Below are 21,726 nucleotides of genomic sequence, written 5' to 3' on the forward strand. Positions count from 1 at the left end.
AAAACAATAACTTGAACTTAATCAGCTAGTTAACAACAACAAAAAAGTAGAAAAATAGATAATGAATTTTTAAAATGTCAGACAATAAGGCAATACACTTCTGTTGATTCTTTTTAGAGTGGAAAATGTTTTTAGTGATTATTTCTATTGCAAATAGGAATTTATATATAAATGAATAGAAATGTCTTATACTTGTTTTTTTTTTCATAATGAGTTTTGGTTTTCATTTATTTCTCTACCTGTCTCCATTGAAGCTCCTTGATAAAATTGAAATGAAACAACTCTGATTCAAGTTACATTTTTATTTTTATTACATTACCTCAAAGAAGTCAAATTGTGTGCTTTTTTGCTTTTGAAAGACAATTTCAATCACTTGTTTGATTTGAATTTTAATACATAAATACAGAGATCTCATTACAATATTTAAAAAACACAAAATGGTACAATAATCCATTAAATGTTCAGATAACTTCAGTCATGTAACACATGAAGTTAGAAGTAAAACAAAAAATATTCATTTTCATTGGTTTAAAAAGGGATGTGCATTTGTTTAAAAAATGTGATTATATCAAAGAATAAAACTTGTGAATTTCATTGCTTTTAATTATCATTAACTTGTAGAGTCATAAATTTATTGGCACTGAAAAGATTGGGACCAAAAAAAAACAAACTTGAGTGTAATTGTATCAATTAGTTTGGATCAGTCATGAACTTAAATTTGAAAAAACAAATCTGTGTGATAAGAAATATTGTTAACAATTATTTTGTTAAGAAAACATTTTCATGCTTTTAGCTTTCAAAGTGCACTATGATCCTATCACTTGTCTGGACTGGAAGGGAAGGGGGAAAGATGACAACATCTGGGTGAATGTTACCATGATCATTTTTTAAATGCATTTAAAAAAAAATAATTTTATAACTTGAATTCAAATTCAATTCTCAAGCAAATATGCTAACCACTATGCCAGCAAGTTTTTATAAAAAATAGAAGGTTTTATAGGTATCTAATGTTAGTTTCAAACTTTTAAGCAAAGACCTAATTCTCTACACAAACTATAAAGGGGACTAATTCATCTTTTAACACCACATCTGTCAAGTACAATTTCTTTCCTTTGTTCAATACCAAATAAAATAATTAATTACTGATCAATTAACTTATTTCCACTTGATCCAAGATTGAGAAATAAGTAAAAACTTTTTACTCGACAGACTGAGTAAGTTGTAAGCTTTATAATAAAAAGTGAGATTCATTTAAAGTAGAATCATTACTTAAATAAAGAAATAATGAGAAGATAATCACTTATCACAGACATTTCAGTTTTTGAGTATTTACAAACAATACACACAGCTATAATCAGTTACATTTGAAGTTACAGACAATGGAATTTTTACATCAATAATACTTATCCATCTCATTATTCAAGAAATACATAATTATCATTTAAAAAAAAAGATTTTCAGCAGTGCATTTTAACTGTGCTCTAGTAACTACACACTAAGAACTGAACAAATCTTATTGAAGTGAAAATAAAGTAAAAAGAACAACTGATTCTTATTTTTCATGACTTTCCTCAGCATTCTGCACAGTGGTACCAAGAATACTTTCAATATCTGTTATAGCATTCTGTTTAAAAAAATGTTTATTATTCCATTGGGTGAAAAAAAAAATTGGTAGAAAGAACTTTCTTGGCAGATATGCAGTCAGCAAGGTCAATAATAGATCTATATGCTGGTTTAAATAAGAGTGGACTATAACTTGGACTTTAATAAGTTGAAACGCTAAACAGACACAACAGTTTCTCTGAGTATAATGAATCAGTGTAATATAATGTTGAAACTCCAGGAAGTCCAGGAAGAGATAGAGACAGTCACAGTAGAGTTTAGTACAGCAGTACAGTGATGTACAGTGTAGCATTTGTAGTAGTTTATTGTGTAATAATGGCTGTTCTAGTTACTCATTTTAAAGTACCAGATTATTTAGAACTCTTGTTGTTAAGTTCTTGTTAGACGTGTTGTGTGTTAAGCAGTGGTTACAGAAGGCCAGATTAGGAGAGAGAGAAACGTAACAATAATTAAATTTGATGAAATTAAAGAAAAACCTTCACACTTGAACCTCACAATTTATTAACTGACTTCCTAATTATATTCTTCCCTTTTATATATCCTATAACATTAAGTAAAAGCACATACTAGACTAAAATATATTTTAGTTTTTGAGAAGGCCTGTTGTGACATCAAAGTGTGTGATACAACACATTTTCTAATGACAGCAAATAACAGCACATATCAAAAGGTGCTGTGAAAGAGTTTGGTTCATTTTTTCTTTGACCCTAGTTGAAAAAAAAATAGATAGAAATACTAACAAAAAAATACGTAGCACAATGCACATACCGGTAGTGGGGAAGTTCATCCTTGTTATTTGGGGCATAAGTGAAACTATAGAGTAGGAACATGAAGAGCTTTGCCCAAGGTGCACAGCCTGTGGCCTAACTTCAGCAAGGATGAAAATTAAAGAGCTGCAGCCCTGAAGCTAATGTAATTAATTGGACTTCCAATTAATGGTGGCTCTTCAGATGGACAGATAGGTCAAAAATTGATCATTCATTGCTACCAGTACTGAGAGAAAAGTCTGTTGGTCAAAGAATTAAAAAAAGAGATTTGTTCCCCTTATTATGGACCCTCTTAAATGGAAGTCTACTCTTGAAATAAAAACTGACCTTAAAGTTGGTGATTCCTTGCATATTTGGAGCTGAAATTTCTTGATGTATAACAGACAAATTTTTGGCAAAAGAGGCTAAAGCTCCTTGTAAATTATCTCCCACAGTTCTGAAAACAAATTTAATATTACAAACACCTAATGCTGTTTGCTATTTATTTCTACTTATTTCTACTAAACATCAAGTGAATTGATCCTTATCTACTTACAACATTCCAAGACGTTCTCTGTTAAAACTATCAATGAGTGTGAAAATTGTGCCAGTTTTATCCTGTTGATGGAGATCACAATATCAAACTAAATGACTGTATTTTAGAATCCATTAAACATTTTTTGCTAAATAAGGTTCATTTTAGGGTGTTCTTTTTGTTATCTAATACATTGCAGATATTTCTCAATAAATGAAATGAATGTCTTTCAAAAAATCAAGTCATTCATGTAAATTAGAGATTAACACTGTACTGTCATAGTTTTTTGTTTTTTTGCTGCCTGTTTCAGATTCCATGCTCAAAAATATTAAAAATACAACATGCTTTGATCGTATAAGTGAAATTTTGCTAATAAGTTCTATCAGACATTTTGATTCTGAAATTGCAAGCTATATAAACCCTAAGGAGATATTTATGCTTTGACAATTTATTATGTCAATATACTCTTCCATTTTTCCAAAAATGTGTTTGCCAACTTAGTGCAGTCTAATGAATGATTGGTTTAGAAAAGATCAAACTCTAAAAATTTTATAAAAATTTTCCCCATTCAAAAAAAAAAAATGCCTGTAAACAGAAGGATAGTCCATAACAACCATTTTTTTAAAAAGATAATGGGGAGTCCTAAACTTTCTGATATTGACTTAAAAGATGCAGAGAAAACACCAGTAAGCAGCATAAGGCATCTAGATTTTTCATATTTTGACACTTAAAATTATATTTCTTATGGGTATTTTTCATCTGTGTAGATACAAAAATTGTATATGAAAGACAAAAAAAAATGCATCTTACAGAAATAAGATGAATAGCAGCTCTGATTATCAATTAAAACAAAACTAACCTTCAACTAAAATGTAACCATGAAATTCACTTCAAAATGGAATCCATATGTGTTAAATATAATGTCAAATTTTATTTATTAGTTTCCTAAAGGGCAAGAAGTTGTAAAACATAATCAGATCTGAGCAGAAATAATTTATTTTCATTGATACCTTTATATCATATCCTATGCCATGAGCACGGCACATTTGAAAGAAAACACTGTAATGTATGACAGACAAGTTAGTGTGTAGAAGTCGTGTGCTCATCACTGCATATCTGATGGTGTTTTGAGCTTGCTGAAACAGAAAACAATTAAGTCTACTGTACATTCTAAAAATGAATTGCGATGCTATGAATTACTGTAAACACTAAATTAAATAACTACCTCATCATCGAGTGTTGCTTTACATTACTATAAATACACACACACAAAAGACTATCTCATTATCTAGTGCAGCTTTACATTACTATAAACACACACACACAAAAGACTATATCATTATCTAGTGCAGCTTTACATTACTATAAACACACACACACACAAGACTACCTCCTCCTCTTGTGCAGTTAATCTTCTTTTGCTGACTTTATTCTCTTGAAGTGATAATTTGACTTCAAACATGTGTGTCTTTGGTTCAAAATGTCCATAGGTAACATATTCCATCAATCTAAATAATGCCAGGTTGTCACTGTAGTGCAAACACAAGTCGATAGCCCAAATCTTCTGGTCCATCTAAACATAATCATCACAAAACCATAATCTAAGCATACAGTAAAATTTTGAGATAATTATTAAACAATGTAATATAATCCAAGCTTTTATTTGTAAAAAGTCATGATTTAACAATTTCACCAACCAAAAAGTAAATGAAAAGAAGAATTATTGTTTGATTTTAGAGCAGTAAAGAATACCCAACTATAAAGTGCTCATCTTTCAGTCAATTCAATCAGGTTTCTGTGATGTGGCAATTCTTATAACCCCCACTTCCCAACTTAACACTCCTTGGCTACTCTATATTCTGATCAGAGCAAAGTGAGAGGTAAAAAAGATGCATTGTAAAATATAGAGAGATATCAGTTAGAGTCACTGGTGCTAATTTAATGTACAGAACTAAAACACTTATAAGAGTCTTATGACAAATTGAAAGTCTATACACTCAGCCTTATGGCAAATCGAAAGTCTATACACTCAGACAGCCTTATGGCAATTTGAAAGTCTATACACTCAGACAGCCTTAAGGCTATTTGAAAATCTAAGCACTGAGTCTAATAACGAATTGAAAGTCTATACACTCAGACAGTCTAATGATGAATTGAAAGTCTATACACTCAGACAGTCTCATGACAAATTGAAAGTTTATACACTCAGACAGTCTCATGACAAATTGAAAGTCTATTACACTCAGACAGTCTCATGATAAATTGAAAGTCTATACACTCAGACAGTCTCATGACAAATTGAAAGTCTAAGCACTAAGTCTCATGACAAATTGAAAGTCTATACACTCAGACAGTCTCATGACAAATTGAAAGTCTAAATATTCAGTCTGATCGTGAATTACAGGTCTAAACTATAAAGAATATCTTTTTTTTAGCTACCGTAATATAAAATGAGATAAAAAGCAACATAAAAAAAAAAGGTTGATTACCAGTTTAGGATCAATGAAAGTAACAAAATTAATTCTCAGATATCCCATGATGCCTCTAGATTTACAAGCATCAGCTATTCTCATGCACATGGCATTAATTTCTGAAGGCTCTGAGGACGACTGGGGCACCGAGAGCCCCCAGCAAGAGAATGGACTGTCTGCATGAATCTGGTCTCCACAAGTCAACAAACTGACCACTCCAGTGGGTTCTATGAGAAGATCAGCTGTGAGGGCAGTGAAGTTGTCTGATGGAGGACAGGCCTCTATTATACCTCCTATGGATGAAACATGGTTAGCATTTATCTTATCTTATCTTATATAATACAGACGTTACTTCAAAAAAGAAGATGATTACGTCCTACGCGTCATGCATTTAGTCATGCATATTAACCAATGACTTAAATTCTGCCAAGTCACTGGTTTTCCTGGCTAGCTCAGGCAACCCATTCCATGCTCTAATAGCACTAGGGAAGAAGGAGTATTTGTACAAATTTGTCCTAGCATATGGGACGAGGAATGTGCCTTTATCTTTGTGTCTTTCAGAGTATTTTATTAAATTTTGTTTTTGTATTTGAAGATTATGGTTCAGTGTTTTATGTATGATTGCTACTTTACTTTTGAGCCTTCTGTCCTGAAGGCTTTCTAAATTTAGTGATTTTACTAAAGGTGTTACTCTAGTCAAATGTGAATATTCGTTTGTTATGAATCGCACTGCTCTATTTTGTGTCTGTTCTAGTTTCTTAATGTTTTCTTGAGTTGAGGGGTCCCAAACAGAGGATGCATATTCTATTATTGGCCTAACCAAGGTTAAATAACATTTTAGTTTTATGTTCTTATTTGATTTATAGAAATTTCTTTTAATAAATCCTAATGCTTTGTTTGATTTTTTTGTAGTTTCATCAATATGTGGATTCCATGACAGTTTTTCATTTATTATAACACCTAGGTATTTTGCGTTTTTAGTCTGTGTTACTGGTTTGCCATGAATAAGATAAGTGGAATTAATTTGTTTTAGTTTTTTTGTTACTCTTAACAACTGACATTTTTCTGGGTGGAAAGACATGCTCCAATTTGATTCCCATTTCTGTAATTCATCTAATTCTCTTTGTAAAATATCTGTGTCTTGTGTTGTTTTTATTGTTCTATATATTATGCAATCGTCTGCAAATAATCTGACTTTTGTTCCTGAAGTAATGCAATTTGGTAAATCATTTATGTAAATTAAAAATAGTAGTGGACCCAAGACTGTTCCTTGAGGTACACCTGAGTTTACTGTTATTATTGTAATTATTTACTAATTATAGATTATTTGCAGATGATTGCGTAATATATAGAACAATAAAAACAAGATACAGAAATTTTACAAAGAGAATTAGATGAATAACAGAAATGGGAATCAAATTGGAGCATGTCTTTCCACCCAGAAAAATGTCAGTTATTAAGAGTAACAAAAAAACTAAAACAAATTAATTCCACTTATCTTATTCATGGTAAACCAGTAACACAAACTAAAAACGCAAAATACCTAGATGTTATAATAAATAAAAAACTGTGTCATGGAATCCTCATATTGATGAAACTATCAAAAAATCAAACAAAGCATTAGGGTTTATTAAAAGAAATTTCTATAAATCAAATAAGAACATAAAACTAAAATGTTATTTAAACTTTGTTAGACCAATAATAGAATATTCATCCTCTGTTTGGGACCCCTCAACTCAAGAAAATATTAAGAAACTGGAACAGTTACAAAATAGAGCATTGAGATTCATAACAAATGAATATGCAAATTTGACTAGAGTAACATCTTTTAGTAAAATCACTAAATTTAGACAGCCTTCAAGTAAAGTAGCAATTATACATAAAACACTGAAATATAATCATCAAATGCAAAAACAAAATCTAATAAAATACTCAGAAAGACACAAAGATAAAGGCACATTCCTCGTTCCATATGCTAGGACAAATTGGATAAATGCTCCTTCTTCCCTAGTGCTATTAGAGCATGGAATGGGTTGCCTGAGCTAGCCAGGAAAACCAGTGACTTGGCAGAATTTAGGTCATTGGTTAATATGCATGACTAAATGCATGACTCGTAGGATGTAACCATCTTCTTTTTTGAAGTAACAACTGTACACCAATGATTTTCAATCCGATAGTTCTTGTTGCTCCTTCACAAAATTCGCTGTTGATGCAGCTTTTCTTGCCCTGCTCTAAGAGAGCTCAGACGTAAATGAGTATTTCAAAGAAATAACCTTGGTACTATCCTAGACAATAAACTAAATTTTACTGCAAATACTGATTATATCAGCAAAAAAGGGCAGCAAAGATTACTACGAAAACTGTCCTCGTTTAATGTTAGCGAAAAGGCCTTGGCTATGTTTTATCACGCTCACATCTGCAAATAAAGAATCACCCTTTGTGTCAGGATTTTGTGATTTTACCATCACAAAAGAGATACAAGACACCGATAGCAAAGACAAACAGACACAAACACTCTTTTGTTCCCCTAGCAATGTAATCATTAAATAAGAACAATCTGGTATAAACTTTGTCACATGTAAATTATCAGTGAGTCTGGTGTGAATGTACACTTTGGTTTCTTATAGTTATAATGTTTTTTGTTTGGTGTAATGCACAAATTGTAAGACAAATTTCCTTACGGATAATAAAAATTATTATTATTATTATTATTATATAAGGTAAATTAAAAATGGAGTGAAAATGGATACATTAAAATCTAAAGAAATAAGACAGTAACTCCCATGAGGAAAAAAAAAGTCCATCCTTTAGCAAGCATTAATTATAGATTTTTCCCTAAGTTTCTCTCAATAAAATTTTATTTTTTATTTCATGGTACTAACCAAGTTAGTTTGTATGAAAAGCAATTTATCAATGTAAAGAAAATTCACAAAAGTTTGTGAAACCAGAGTTTTGTTTTAAATCTCTCAACCATGTTAACTGGTTCAATGCAAATAGTTTTTCTCACTTCTATTTACCCTAAAGCTGGTTGAACAATGTAAAAGAATGGACAGGCTTTTCTTTTGATATCCTGCTAAGAACAGCTGCTGACCAGAAAAGTGGAGGAAATTGGTTATGCTAACTGTCACAAAAGTCAAGGGACTGATGATCATGATAATGATTTACTCTAATGATTGTTTTAAATATCTTTTTATATGAATGGCAACTTCTCTATGAAAGAATTGAATATCCCCATGAGATGGAAAGGAGAGAGTACACTAGGGGGGACAGAGGGAGAACAACTTTGATGGTATGAAAAAGAGAAATTAGCAGCAGAGAGAGATGAGTATAAAATATATGAAAGAGTTTTACATGGAGCAACATCCATTAATATCAATCAAATTATATTGAAAAGAGTCCAAAGAATGTTCATATTTTACCTTGTGATAAAAATGCCTGTAGAAACAATTCCCAGGTCGGAAAAATCTTTGTGTTGAAAGGTTGGGCATAATTTGTGAGAATGTCTGGGATTTCAGCATGAATTTTAATGTAAGCTGATTCCTAGTGAGATAGTAATGGAGTTAGTAATCAATATATTCAAACTTTCATATTTTCAAACTGTCACAGTTGTAACTAAGTTCTTTTCAGGAATTTATATTCAATTTGAAATAGTGTTTTTAATCATTTGTGTAATTTTCAATTTTTATGTATTTGAAAGATTATTTAACAAATAAAAAGTGACGAGTGAATAGATCCTAGTTTATTGTTTCCTATTAAAACAAATAAAAATGACTTAGACAATAGTCTTCTGATGGTGACAATATTTTGGGCAAAAACTTACAGCAATATAGAATGAGTCAGCCAAACATATTATTGAGCATTAAATATATGTATATATTTTTTATGGCTCCTTATGTCTTGGAAGACAATGGATGAGCCCAGATGAGTCACTGGTTTTGGTTTCATCTTGAGACAGGGCAGAATTTGGAGTGACTATTCTGGAGCAGCAGAGTTTGCCACAGTTCGTGCATGTATATGCATCTGTTTTAGGGCTAGCTGATAGGGCAGATTTTTTCTTTCTCTTGACTAATGCAACGTTGTTTCTTTTGCTCTCTGCAAGGTTTGTACCAGCGCATACAGTCTGTCTCCATGCTGTCCGGTCTTAGGCTATCTCCTCCCACATACTTTTATTGATGCCTGTGGTTCTCATGTCTCAATTGCAGACATCTCTGTAGGTTAGTTTTGGGCGGTCCTTGGATCTGACTTCGTCCACAAGCTCAACTTATAGAATGTCTTAAGGGATTCTTCCATCTGGTATACGGGTGACATGTTTTCTCTGTGTCAGAAGAGCATAGATGCTGTGCATATTGGCCAGTTTCAAAATGTCCTGGCTAGAGATATGATCCCTCCAGGAGATGCACATCCTAGCTCTCACTACCATAAAGAAGAATGCCACAACACAGGCATTGTAGACTAGGATTTTGGTTGCTCTAGTTAATTTGGCATTTTCCATTTCGTCATTGCTGAAAAAGCCTTTCCTATTCTTTTGTCAGCTCAGAGTCTAAATCTAGGTTGCTGGCAATTGTTGATCCCAAGTAAGTGAATTCCTGCACAACTGTATGTGTGTGATTTCCAATATGTATCACTGACATTTATGCAACATCTTGTGCCAGAATTTCAGTCTTGGAGAGGCTTATTGTAAGCTAAACTCTTGGCAAGCAGCTGCCAGAGCATTCACAAGCCTTTGCAATCCTTCTTGTGAATGGGATATGAGAGCCGCATCATCAGCAAACAGCAGTTCCCTAATCAAGATATGCTGTCTTTTCATTTTGGCTTTAATGCGTGCCAGGTTACATAGCTTTTCATCGGATCTACTTTGGATATATACTCCATTTTTCAGGGATTTAAAAGTGCCGGTGAGCCCAACTGAAAAGAAGATGTCAAATAGTGTTGGAGCCAGAACACATCCTTGTTTTACTCCACTCTTGATGGAGAATGGCCTAGAGGCGGAACTGTCAAACTGTACAGTGCTCTGCATATTTTCATGAAAAGCTGACACTAGTTTCCATAGCTTGTTTGGACAGCTGGTTCTCTCTAATACGGCAAACAGACAAGTTCTGCTGACAAGGTCAAAAGCCTTGATCAATAAAAGCTATAAATAGGGACTGCATTTGATCTCTGCCCTTCTCCTGCAGCTGCCACATGGAGAAAATCATATCTGTTGTGGATCTACCCACCCTAAAGCCACACTGCGATTCTGGATAATTCTGCCAAGATCTGCAGCTGCTCCATGTATATATATAAATATCTCTTTATATATAATCTCCCTGTATGTGTGTATTTATATATATATATATATATATATATATATATATATATATATATATATATATATATATATATATATATATATATATATATATATATATATATATACATATATATATATATATATATATATAAAGAGAGAGAGAGAGAGGAGAGAGAGAAGAATGTGAGAGAGAGAGAGAGAGAGAGAAACATATATTATAAGATTCCCTTAAAAGGCTGAATTAATTTGGTTAAACATATGCATAGTCTGTATAGTATAGACAAAATGTATATAGTTATATCTGTGCATATCATAGAAAAAAAAATGATAACAGACATATTAACATATAGATACCAAAATAGTTTCAAAAGGCAGTACACATCTTGTAAGTTTACAAAATGTATAAATGGAAATTTGTGTTCAATAAAAGTCACAAATGCTAGTTAAAAATGAGCAATATGTTAAGTGAATAATCAGCTCTACATTATAGTTCTCTTTGTACCTGTGCCCATTTCTTGGTCCACTTTTCTCCATATCTATGCTCCTCTTTAAGTGCCCATTTATAGCATCTTAAATGCTGAGTAACATCGCAATAGGCTATTCCCCTGCCATCAAATTCATCATCAAGTTTAAACAGCCATCGCTGGACTTTCAGGTTCTCTGTGACTAGTTGAGCTAGACATTCATGGAGCTAGATCAAGAGAGGTAGCACAATTAAAATTCGAACTTTTTTAAAATGATTATGGTCTTAAAAGCAAATTTGTCTTCTGTGTTTGCAAAGACAGAAAAATATATCTCTGAATATCTAAGTATTTGTCTACTTATGCAATATTATAATATTATTGTTATAAATATAACATAACAATCTTTATGTGCTCACCTGTCCAAGACTATAAACATCATATTCTGATGGCGGAGTGTCAATATTGGCACTGGCAAAAATTCTCTTGCAGCCTGATTTAGTTGAATATAAGTGAGCAACATCAGGCTCAGGGCACAAAATGGGAACATCAAGTGCATCCGAAACAGCCAGATCATCCTGATGTGGGACTCCAGTCACAATAAAAGCATCTCTTCCTTTGATTAGGTTCTTAATTCTCTTCAATGTTCTGGGGCTATACTTCAGTAATGTAGAAAGGCACATATGGTGTGTCTGAAAATAATTTGTTTTCATAGTAAGAAAATTCAAAAATACAACTAAAAAAGTGTATATTTTTCAACATGTCAAGTTTTTATCCATTAATTCAGTAAAAATAAGTAGCAAAAACAAATCTAAATTTAAATATATAACTCATAAGATACAATAACTAACAGGAAAACTTTTCAAAGCTTCTGGAACTAAGATCTTGTAATGATCTGACATGTCACATTGATCTTCAGAATTACTGCTGGAGACAGCAGAACTTAAACCAAGTAGCTTGGAGTAATACTGCATGGTTTCATCACTAAGAGGCACTGCAGAGATGTAAATGACATCAACTTTGGGATCTAAGGAAAAAAAATATTTGTTAGAAAAATTTTCATTAACGACAATTTATTTATCTAAAAATTGTAGTAAAATGTAACTAACTGTCTTGCAGGTACAAATGTACATTCTAAATTAAAAACGTGTGAATGTCTTGTTAAAAATATGTTAATATTTGATACTATTCTACTTGTTTGTTCTATTGTATATTTATGTGGGAAATAAAAGTAAACTTTCTGAACTTTTAGCCATCAATGAATTAAAAAGAAATAGTTTAAATTCAGGTCAAATGAAATGAAAACACTCCTTTTTTTTCTATAAAAATATTCAAATTTGTAGTTTTTAGTGATTCAAAATATAAATGAAAAAATTACCCCTAATATCACAAAGTCTCGCCATCTGAGAATTTTGTCTCATGCCTAGATCATTAACACTATCTCGAATAGATTGACTAAATCCAAAGGAAGGAATATGAATGATAACTCTGTGTGAATTCTTTATTCTTTCCCATGATGAGGCAAATATCTGCAATGCATATTCACAAATTATAAGACATCATCTCAGGAGTCCTGCATATTTCTTAAATAACATGACAAAATAAATGTATTAAAAAACAAAAAAAAAACAAAATCTGATTTTTTTTAAAAATACAAATGGGGAGAATACTGGGAAAAAATGTAAAAAAAAAAAATACCTTGGCCCGTCGTTTAAAAGCTTCAAGCTGCTCAACACGAGTCTGCCTCAACTGATGCTTCATTCTGACCATTTTGATATGCATAATCCAAGACATGGCAATGGCACCAGCAGCCCACTTCAGCCTACGATATTCTAAATATTGAGAGCGCTCCTTGTACCTACGCCAGCATGACTGGATTTTAACAGCAGCTAGATGTTTCCCATTAGCACCCTGAAACTTTCGTCCCTAAAATAAAATGCAAAAAAAAGGACAGAAAATCAACACTACATCATAGGCCTAATATAAATGTATAGTCATTTTAATTCTTCTGAAAAAGTTAAAAAACTGCACAATTTCTTTAGAGTGAATGATCAAATGACATTTCTATGTTTTTCTATACTATGTTAGTGTCAAAAAAAGAAAGAAAAGGAAATAATTTTTTCAAATCTCACCGGCCTATTTATAATTCCTTCAACATCTTCTCTATTTATAATAACACTGAGAAGTTCTGCCAAACTAGGTGATTTTTCCAACTCATATTCCATGGCTAGCTCAACTAATCTGAAACAAAGACAGTAAACAATTAATAAATTAGATAGTAAATATGTTAACCTGACTGACCAGTATTGTTGCTGTGTTAATTGAGAAAATTAAGTGACCAAGTGACGTATAAACAAGATTACTAAATGGATTAATTGAAGTGTGGTTGGTCATATTGACACACTCAACATTATAAAGTTGACAAGTAGTAATTGAAAGTAATGAATGCAGGGTTGTTCCAACCAAGGGCTTCTGTGGATTAATGCACTTTACAATCTCTTTAAAAAGTATCACACAATCAAAGAAATTACATAAATGGTACTTCTTGATACTTTAAATGTGACTGCTATTTTGTTTATAAATTTTACTTAATTTTAAACCTTTTATTAATCATGATGGAGTTACAAATCTTTTTTTTTTGCATACAAAATGTAGTATGGTGATAAAATAGGCATTGTATAGAGGGGCACTGGGGAAGTAGCCTATGAGTTTCAACTATAATAACTAAAGTTGTCAAGTTTTATTATTCAAATAAACTAAAATGTTGTACATACTAGTACTGATACATACTTTTCACCATGCACAAAAGCTATTGGAACAACATATAATGTGCACATTTCCTCTAACTTCTGAATCACAGACAAAATGCTGAAATATAAAATATACATAAATATGAAATGAGAGAAAATCTTGTTTTGAAATACATTAGGACAAAGGCACACTCTGTGAGGGAAGAATTGAGGTGGGTCTGGGCTATGTTATAGAAAAGTCTAACATAATTGACCAGAAAACAAATATTTCTCAAAGAAATGTGTTATCTACTAAACTGACATACACATATTAATAACAATACCTAATAACCATTTTAGCAGATTTAATAATGCTAAAATAGTGGTTCCTAGCTCCATACCTAGAGGCAGCATTTTTATTTCTAAGCATGGCCTAATTTCAAACATTTTAGCAATGATAATGGAGTTATTAATCATTTTGGGGGGCTCTATTAGTCATTATAATGAGTAACAAATTAATACCAATAATTAATTATATAAATCAATGATAAAGATATAAACTTACCTGCCCCATGAATGATAATAATGATCCTTAAAGGCCAAAAACTCTGCATGATTATCCCTTGTTTTACCATTCTGTATAGCCAATCTATAACTTCCTAGTTTATTATCTCCACTTGCTGGTGTGGTGGGTGGTGGCTGGATAAAAAGTCATGCAATATAAAATATATACACATTTATACAAAGCCTAATTTACATCTTTAACACCATATTTGTTTATTTAAAAGGAACTTACTTATACATTAAACTAATAATTTTATAATAAAAGCAAAGTTGATGGTAAGGATATACAAATAGGTAATATCATCCAAATGTAATTAAAAATATAATTTTAAAAAAGTAATTAAAAAAAAATCTAATTAAAAGCAAATAACAAAAACATATTTGAATATTAAACAAAAATTGAAAATGTGTAGTTTTGAAAATGTCTCTTATTATGAACAGAAAGCATAGTAAACCATATTCACTAAAAAAAAAAAAAATTAGTAAATCATATTCAAAAAAATATTCAAAGACCCTATTCAGATAATGTTGATAAACACTTAATATCAATATATTTCCTCAACTTTTTCTCAAATTATAAATTATCTTTTAAAAAATATATGATAATATAATAAGTAACAACACAAGAATTGAATTCTTAATGGAAAGCAAAAGTTATGCTTGTTTTTTTAAGCAATGTTTGGCCAAGAAAAATTCAAAACAGTAAAATAATGGCATTTTTTCCATTGCAAAAAATATGTGGTGTGAAACTATGAACATAAAAATGACAATCCTCAAGATAAAAAAGTATTTGTTTTATTGTTAGAAAACACTGAGAATTTGTGTAAGTACTGGTAGTTCTGATTCATAAAAAAGAATTATTTGAAATATGTAAGACTTAACCATTCAAAGAACTGCGCAATCATAGTATTTAAATATTACGAAAAAATTATGAAGAAATAAAAGTGATTTGGAGGCATAAACTTAAACAAAACTACACACCAACTCTTGTGATTGGAGTGACCATTTAACAAGAAATAGGTTCATACTTACATGGAAATAAGGAAATTTATTTTTAAAAAAAAAAACCTATTAAAGTTGACATTAAAATTATGCAATCAAAAATAAATTTATGCAATAATCATTTAAAAGATTTTATAAAGATGTCTAATTTGTAAAAACTTCATATTTACTAGTTTAAGACACTCAAGAAGAAAGTATTTAAATAAAAAATAACATCACAATAATAGTAACTATTGACTTTTGTTTATTTTCTTTATATTTCTTATATTAGGTTCTCATTATCTATTTCAGAAGATCATATTGTGTGAAGTCCAGATGATTAATTACATACCTTTATATCTCTTAAAAAAACAAACAAACATGAGCTTAATCTATTTCTATGAACACCAGATTTATGAATTAATTGGAGCAGAATTTCTAAATTGAAGGAATAAACCATTGTTGGGTAGAGAAATTCTTGAAATCCAACCACTTTATAAAAGCACCTGGAATCAGCATTTGTTTTGTTTTACATGTTTCGGATGTTCCTTTAGAATTGAAGATTATTACATCCTAGCCCAAACATCCTTCATGATGGTGGGGAATAGCAGCAAGCAGGATATTAACCACATGACCAGGCAGCCATCCAGACAGCTTTTAAGTTTTATGTAATAATTAATTGTGAGCCAATTCATTTCTAAACCACAGATACAACCTCATTTGTCTCACATACAATTATATTGTAAGTGCTTATGTTTGACATGTATTGATAATATTTTTTTTAAATTGTATATACTGAAAAACAAATGTCAGTAATAAATAAAATTCAATCTGTTGAAAGAATTAAAATTAAATATTGTTTTCCATTTAAACTATTGTTTCTTTTATTTCACCAATCTAATGTGTACATTTATATTAGTAAAAATAAAGAAGTATACAATTAGAACAAAACAGATTCTGTAAGGAAAACTCACAAACGGTTGAAGCTGCATTTCAAATGTTTTGACAGACGCTGAGGTTTTCACAACCTGATTATTAGAAGCTGAAGATGTTCGCCATGTCTTTGCAGAGTGGCTTCTAACTTCTGGACTTTTTGTATGGGGCACTACAGGTAGTGGCTTACTATCTTTGACAGAGCTTGTAGTGTCAAATCTGACCACTGCCCAGTTAGAATTATCATCTAGAAGCAGAAAATAATCATTTTTTAACATATATTAAAGGTTAAAAGAAAACAAAGTATTTTCATAAAATTCATTATAAAATTGCAAATGTATATCTAAAATTAAAAGAAATTATCAAGGAGAATTAAACAAGAACAGGGACTAGATTATAAAAAAAGACATCAGGAAAGAGATGAAAATAGAGAGATATGTGTAGACTACAATAAAAATAACATCAGACATATATTATGCAGCATTACTACTTGTTAAATGTATTTTCAAAGCCAAGTTGATGTTATCACGATTCATATTAATATTTTGTTTTGATCAATAATTAAAAACTTTGAATTTTAAAAAATTAAATGTCAGATAAAATTTGCTTTAAATAAAAATTACATCTTGAACAAGATGTCTACTGACCTGTTGGAGCTGGGAACTTAATTTTTTCATCAGGATTATACAATTGAAGACTTTTATTTTTGATTGGAGAAGGATCAAAAGTCAGAAGTGCAGCTGGCGGAATAAGACCTCTTTCCAGTAAACTAAAAATACCTCTCTTAGCATCTTCATCACTGACTGGGGGTGGAGCAATCTTAGAAAAGAGTTGTATGACTTCTTTTTAGTTTTATTTGACATAAAATAATAATAACATAAATTACATTATCAGAAAGTGATTAAATGAAAATTGAAAATGTATTTCTAAGCTTAACCATACCGAGGCATCAACCCTATTTGCCTTAGGAAGAGTAGTGAGGTGCTGTACTGTAGTGCCAATCATTGGTTTGCTCTCTGTCTAAATTTAAAGGAGAAAAGATAAGTTGTAAGAATTTAAAAAGCAATGAGTAATCTAATTAACTTATTTAACTGCTAATTGTTGCCAAAATTCAGGCTTTTTTTTTTAATTTCATGTGTGATGTGAAAGTAACAATAAATTATTTCTGCTTTGAAAATCTACTAAATAAAAGTGATTCCTTTTTTTTATATATATGTTTAATTTTGTTCCTTATAAAAATAAATAAAAAAACTAGAACATTGAGTTACTCTGTGAATTTTTCTATCATTAATGAGTGGCAGCTGAATCCCAAAATTTTGCTTCATCATGGCTCTGTTCATTTGATTGTGTGGATTTACAATTGTTCTAACTGTCCACTGTTTGTGATGCTGTGAAACAAAAATACACACTCTATAATTGTTTTATAATTATAATATAAATATGTAGGTCTGTGCTTTTAGTTTTGCATGTATATTTTATAGACATTTTTTCTAAGTACTAAAGTGCTAAGTTCTAAATGACTCAATTAAAGAATAAAAATAAGTCTCTCATAAGAATTATCTTCATTTTATCAACCAGGCAGCAGGTCAATTTACGAGCAAGCATTTTCAAATATCTATCAACAATGTTCATTGTACATTTTTTTTTATTTATTCTCTTCAAAAAGTGTGTTTTTTTTGGACAGTTTTTTACCTTTTGTCCTGGGGATAACTCTTGCATGAATTTTCTAAGAGGTAATTTAACTGTTGGTGGCAGGGGTTGTCTAGATAACATAATTCTGTTGTAAAGAAATAATTCTTTTTAAAAAACTGTTCAAAAAGAATATATAGAGACGAATCAATTAATGTAAAAACATGATGTAACATAGACATAATTTAATAAAGAAATAATTTAACCTTTTTGATATTTCTTTTGATTTTCTATTGTCAGTGTTCACAAAACTTCCAGAAGATATTTGATTTTCTCTGTCAGAAGAATCACTCAAAGGTATTATCTGCATTTGATTATTGATGTGATAAACAACATCTTCTGTGCAACGCTTGAAGATTTAAAAAAAAGAATATTTAAAATAAGCTGATTAAGAATTATTTAATCAAATATTCATGTTAATGTCATTTAATATATGACAGCTTTAACTCTATTAATGCTACTAAGAAAATGTTCTAGAGATTCCTTCTTAAGAAAATGCAGCTATTTCTTTTTCAAAGCCAAATAACTAATTTGATCCATTAATGTGTGGAATCAAGAGCTTTTTGCATTTTACCTGTACTGTTAATGTTGAGGTTAGGTTTAGCATAGGGTTAGATTTTAGGGTTGAGGTAATCTGGGTAATTAGTACATTATTCCATTGTATTTCACTTTATCAAGTGCCTACTATTTATCTAAGAAGTGTGAAAAAATATTACTCTGTTATTACTTTTTCTGCACAATACTTAGATAATCTGTAGAATATCTGATTTCTACACCTCAGCGGTAACATATATATATAATTTACATGTATATTAAATGTGAATCAAACAATGCTTTCTTTGCTGTTTAATTTAACTTGAATATGAGTTACGAAGAGCAATTTACTATTTTTTTTTTTTTAAATTGAAAATGTACCTGAATGTCTTCCTCAGTTTTAGCAAGGACTTGATCTAGGTCAGAGGCAGACATGTTGTTGTCTCCTGCTGAAACCTTCTCCCTAAGTATGCGTAATTCATTTTGGACCTGCGTGTAAATTAAAGTTCATTAAATGAAATTTTATTATTTAATTAAGTAAAAAAATTAAAAGGACCATGCCTTTTTTAAATAGATATTGATATGTCTCTCTATCTGGCTCTCTACTAACACTGGACAACTTGATACAACATGACACTCGGCCATAGCAATAATACACTAGATTATGTATATAATTAATTTTGGTAAATCTTCATGAAAAGGTTTCAGATCAGATAAGGTAAATCTGACCACATTAAATACAGTTACTTTGGTTCCCATAATTGGATGGTCTAATTACACAAACATGACCAATATATTGTTTAAGTAATACTTATATGCATGAAATGCTTAGCAAATTTTGTCAAGATACTAAGTTACAGGATAAGCAGGAAGCAAAAAAAAAAGCAACAACTATTAGGAAATTTCCTTTCTATTAGCATTAGGAGCAAGGTGGTGCTAAGAGTGTGTGTTTATATAAACCTGCAAATATGCTCTCAGAGAGATTTTTTTCTCTCTTCCAGCTACAAAGAAAGTGGGCTCTGATGCTCCAGGACTACACCTTCAACGTGTGTCACATCAAAGGAGAGGACAATATACTAGCGGACTTGTGCTCAAGACTAGTGTGATTCGCGTATAAAGACTATTTTAGTATAGATTTTGCTATGTATTATGTATATATGTATGTATGTAATATGTATTATTTTTTATGCATTGCAATGTTCTAATATTTTCATGAGGGATGTTGTTCTTTGCAACATCATCTGTTTGAATAGTTGCTTATTCTTGACTATCTGAAGGTCGTGTTGTTCGACTTCAAGTTGGTAATATATGTTTCCTAATTCTTTTTGCTTATTCCGGTTGTCTATGTAGTTCAACGTTTGCTAGACTCAGCTTGAAAGATTGAAAAAACTAGAGACCTTGTATCTTATCTTGAATATCACAGTCATTACTTCAAATATGAAGATAATTACATCCTACATATTTCATACATCAATCTAGCCATGCATGTTAATCAATGACTTAATTAAACACTGCCAAGTCATTGGTTTTCCTGGCTCATTCAGGCAACCCATTCCATTCCTTAATGGCAATAAGGAAGAATGAGCATGTGTACGAATTTGCTCTAGCGCATGGAATAAGAAATGTGCCTCTATCTTTGAGAGGATTTCATTATAGGTTTTGTTTTTCTATTTGTAAATTATGATTTAGTGATGTATTATTATAACTACTAAGACCATATCCCAAGCACAAATTTATACAAGTGTTCCTTCTTCCCTAGTGTCTAGACTAGATGGAACAAGTTGCCTGAATTAGGGTCTAATTATGATGAATCAGCACATAAACTAACAAACCCAAAATTAATGACTTAAAATTATAGTCTTCTTAGTTAGCAAAGTTTAGTCTCTATAATTAACATCATGCACTTGCTCACCACAGGCTACATAGTAGGCCTACATTAAAACATGGTGGATACCATAATAGACTAGTATGGGTAGAGGACAGACAAAAGAGACAACCGATGTACAGCAGTGTATATAGAGTATAGATCTATTTATCTTTTCTTTGAATGAATGTCAGTATAACTTTTTACATAAGTCATCATAAAACTGATTATATTATAGTAGATACTTCAATTTTCCGGTCACTGACGATTTTTTTTTGGTTACCAGAACCGGTAGTATTCATGCGGCAATATATTTAAGTCAGTAACAAAAAAATGGGCAATTTAGCTGTTTTGTCTTCAAAATCAGACACAAAAGGATAATCAGAGCCCTTTGTAAGTTTGTTTGTTCAAGGACCGGATATCAGTTAATTCTTTGGATTTATATCAGTGTTTTTTTATAGTCTATACTAAGTCTATAGTCTTCATGGAGTTCTAGCATGTTGAGCATATTATAATTGTATAATAGACTATAGAATAAATAAAATAAATAAATATAGTCAATATACAATGCATACATAGATCTAGATTCTAGAATCTAGTACACCTACTGACTACTGATCTACTACTACTAGATAGTCAATCTAGATTATCATTATGATGATAAATGATTTAAATGATTATCTACTTTATCCTAGATCTAGTCAATCTAGACTCATTCTAGAGCAGTAAAACTAAGACTAAGCCTACAACTAAAAAAGATATATATTCTACTAAATTCTAGATCTAAATTCTAAATCTAATAAGTCTAAGTCTAAGTCGAATACTAATAAGTCTAAGATAAGACTAGTAGTAAGTACTATTAAGTAGAGTTTAGTAGTCATAATTTATATTAAAAAATATAATTTAAATACATTTATAGAGTCTAACTCTCTAGGAGTCTAACTCACTGCCTAACTAGTTAGTAGTTAAACTAGATCTAGATCTAGATTTCTAGTATCTAGAATCTAGATTCTAGATCTAATTTACTAATTTAGTAATTACTTTTAGTAGAATTTGTCCAACATCCTCTGGGCGAGCTTCTATTTCTGTCATTTTTTAAAATGCTTTAGATGAATATGGATAAAAAAAATAGATTAAAAAAATCACTATCGTTTTTCTCCTAGATCTAGATACATGCAAAAAAAAATATTTATCTCTGATGACTATATTTTCAAAACAAACAGGTCTGCGCCATTTTGTTTCTCAGCAACACTAATAAACAACACATTACTGTGACGTAATACACATATAGGGGGAAGAACTCTCG

General features: G+C 30.8%; 1 protein-coding gene across 1 annotated transcript; it reads right to left on the bottom strand.

Moving 5' to 3' along the window:
• Nucleotides 1–1,140: 1,140 nt before the first annotated feature.
• LOC106068429 (IQ domain-containing protein H-like) lies at nt 1,141–21,675 on the bottom strand. The gene is made up of 23 exons (XM_056042206.1): nt 21,462–21,675; nt 18,938–19,045; nt 18,229–18,371; nt 18,026–18,110; nt 17,602–17,721; nt 17,276–17,353; nt 16,981–17,152; nt 16,375–16,580; nt 14,421–14,554; nt 13,917–13,994; nt 13,259–13,367; nt 12,825–13,052; nt 12,505–12,655; nt 11,978–12,153; nt 11,546–11,818; nt 11,168–11,356; nt 8,795–8,915; nt 5,394–5,668; nt 4,295–4,477; nt 3,915–4,040; nt 2,926–2,987; nt 2,718–2,826; nt 1,141–1,624 (listed from the first exon to the last, which is right to left on the bottom strand). The coding sequence occupies exons 1-23, from the start codon at nt 21,510–21,512 to the stop codon at nt 1,553–1,555; spliced, it is 3,249 nt and encodes a 1,082-aa protein (XP_055898181.1). The 5' UTR covers nt 21,513–21,675; the 3' UTR covers nt 1,141–1,552.
• Between the last annotated feature and the right edge of the window lie 51 nt (nt 21,676–21,726).

Source organism: Biomphalaria glabrata, chromosome 1, assembly GCF_947242115.1.
Source record: "Biomphalaria glabrata chromosome 1, xgBioGlab47.1, whole genome shotgun sequence".
NCBI classification, from domain to species: domain Eukaryota; kingdom Metazoa; phylum Mollusca; class Gastropoda; family Planorbidae; genus Biomphalaria; species Biomphalaria glabrata.

Bases quoted from the DNA above. Each gene is read 5' to 3' on its own strand.
- LOC106068429 (XM_056042206.1), bottom strand. From the start codon at position 21,512: ATGACAGAAATAGAAGCTCGCCCAGAGGATGTTGGACAAATTCTACTA. The intron at 12,656-12,824 runs GTATTTTTTTTT...TATGCATTGCAG, and splicing joins CTTTTAAACGACGGGCCAAG to ATATTTGCCTCATCATGGGA. The intron at 1,625-2,717 runs GTCAGTTTTTAT...TTTTTTAAACAG, and splicing joins AAGGAATCACCAACTTTAAG to AATGCTATAACAGATATTGA.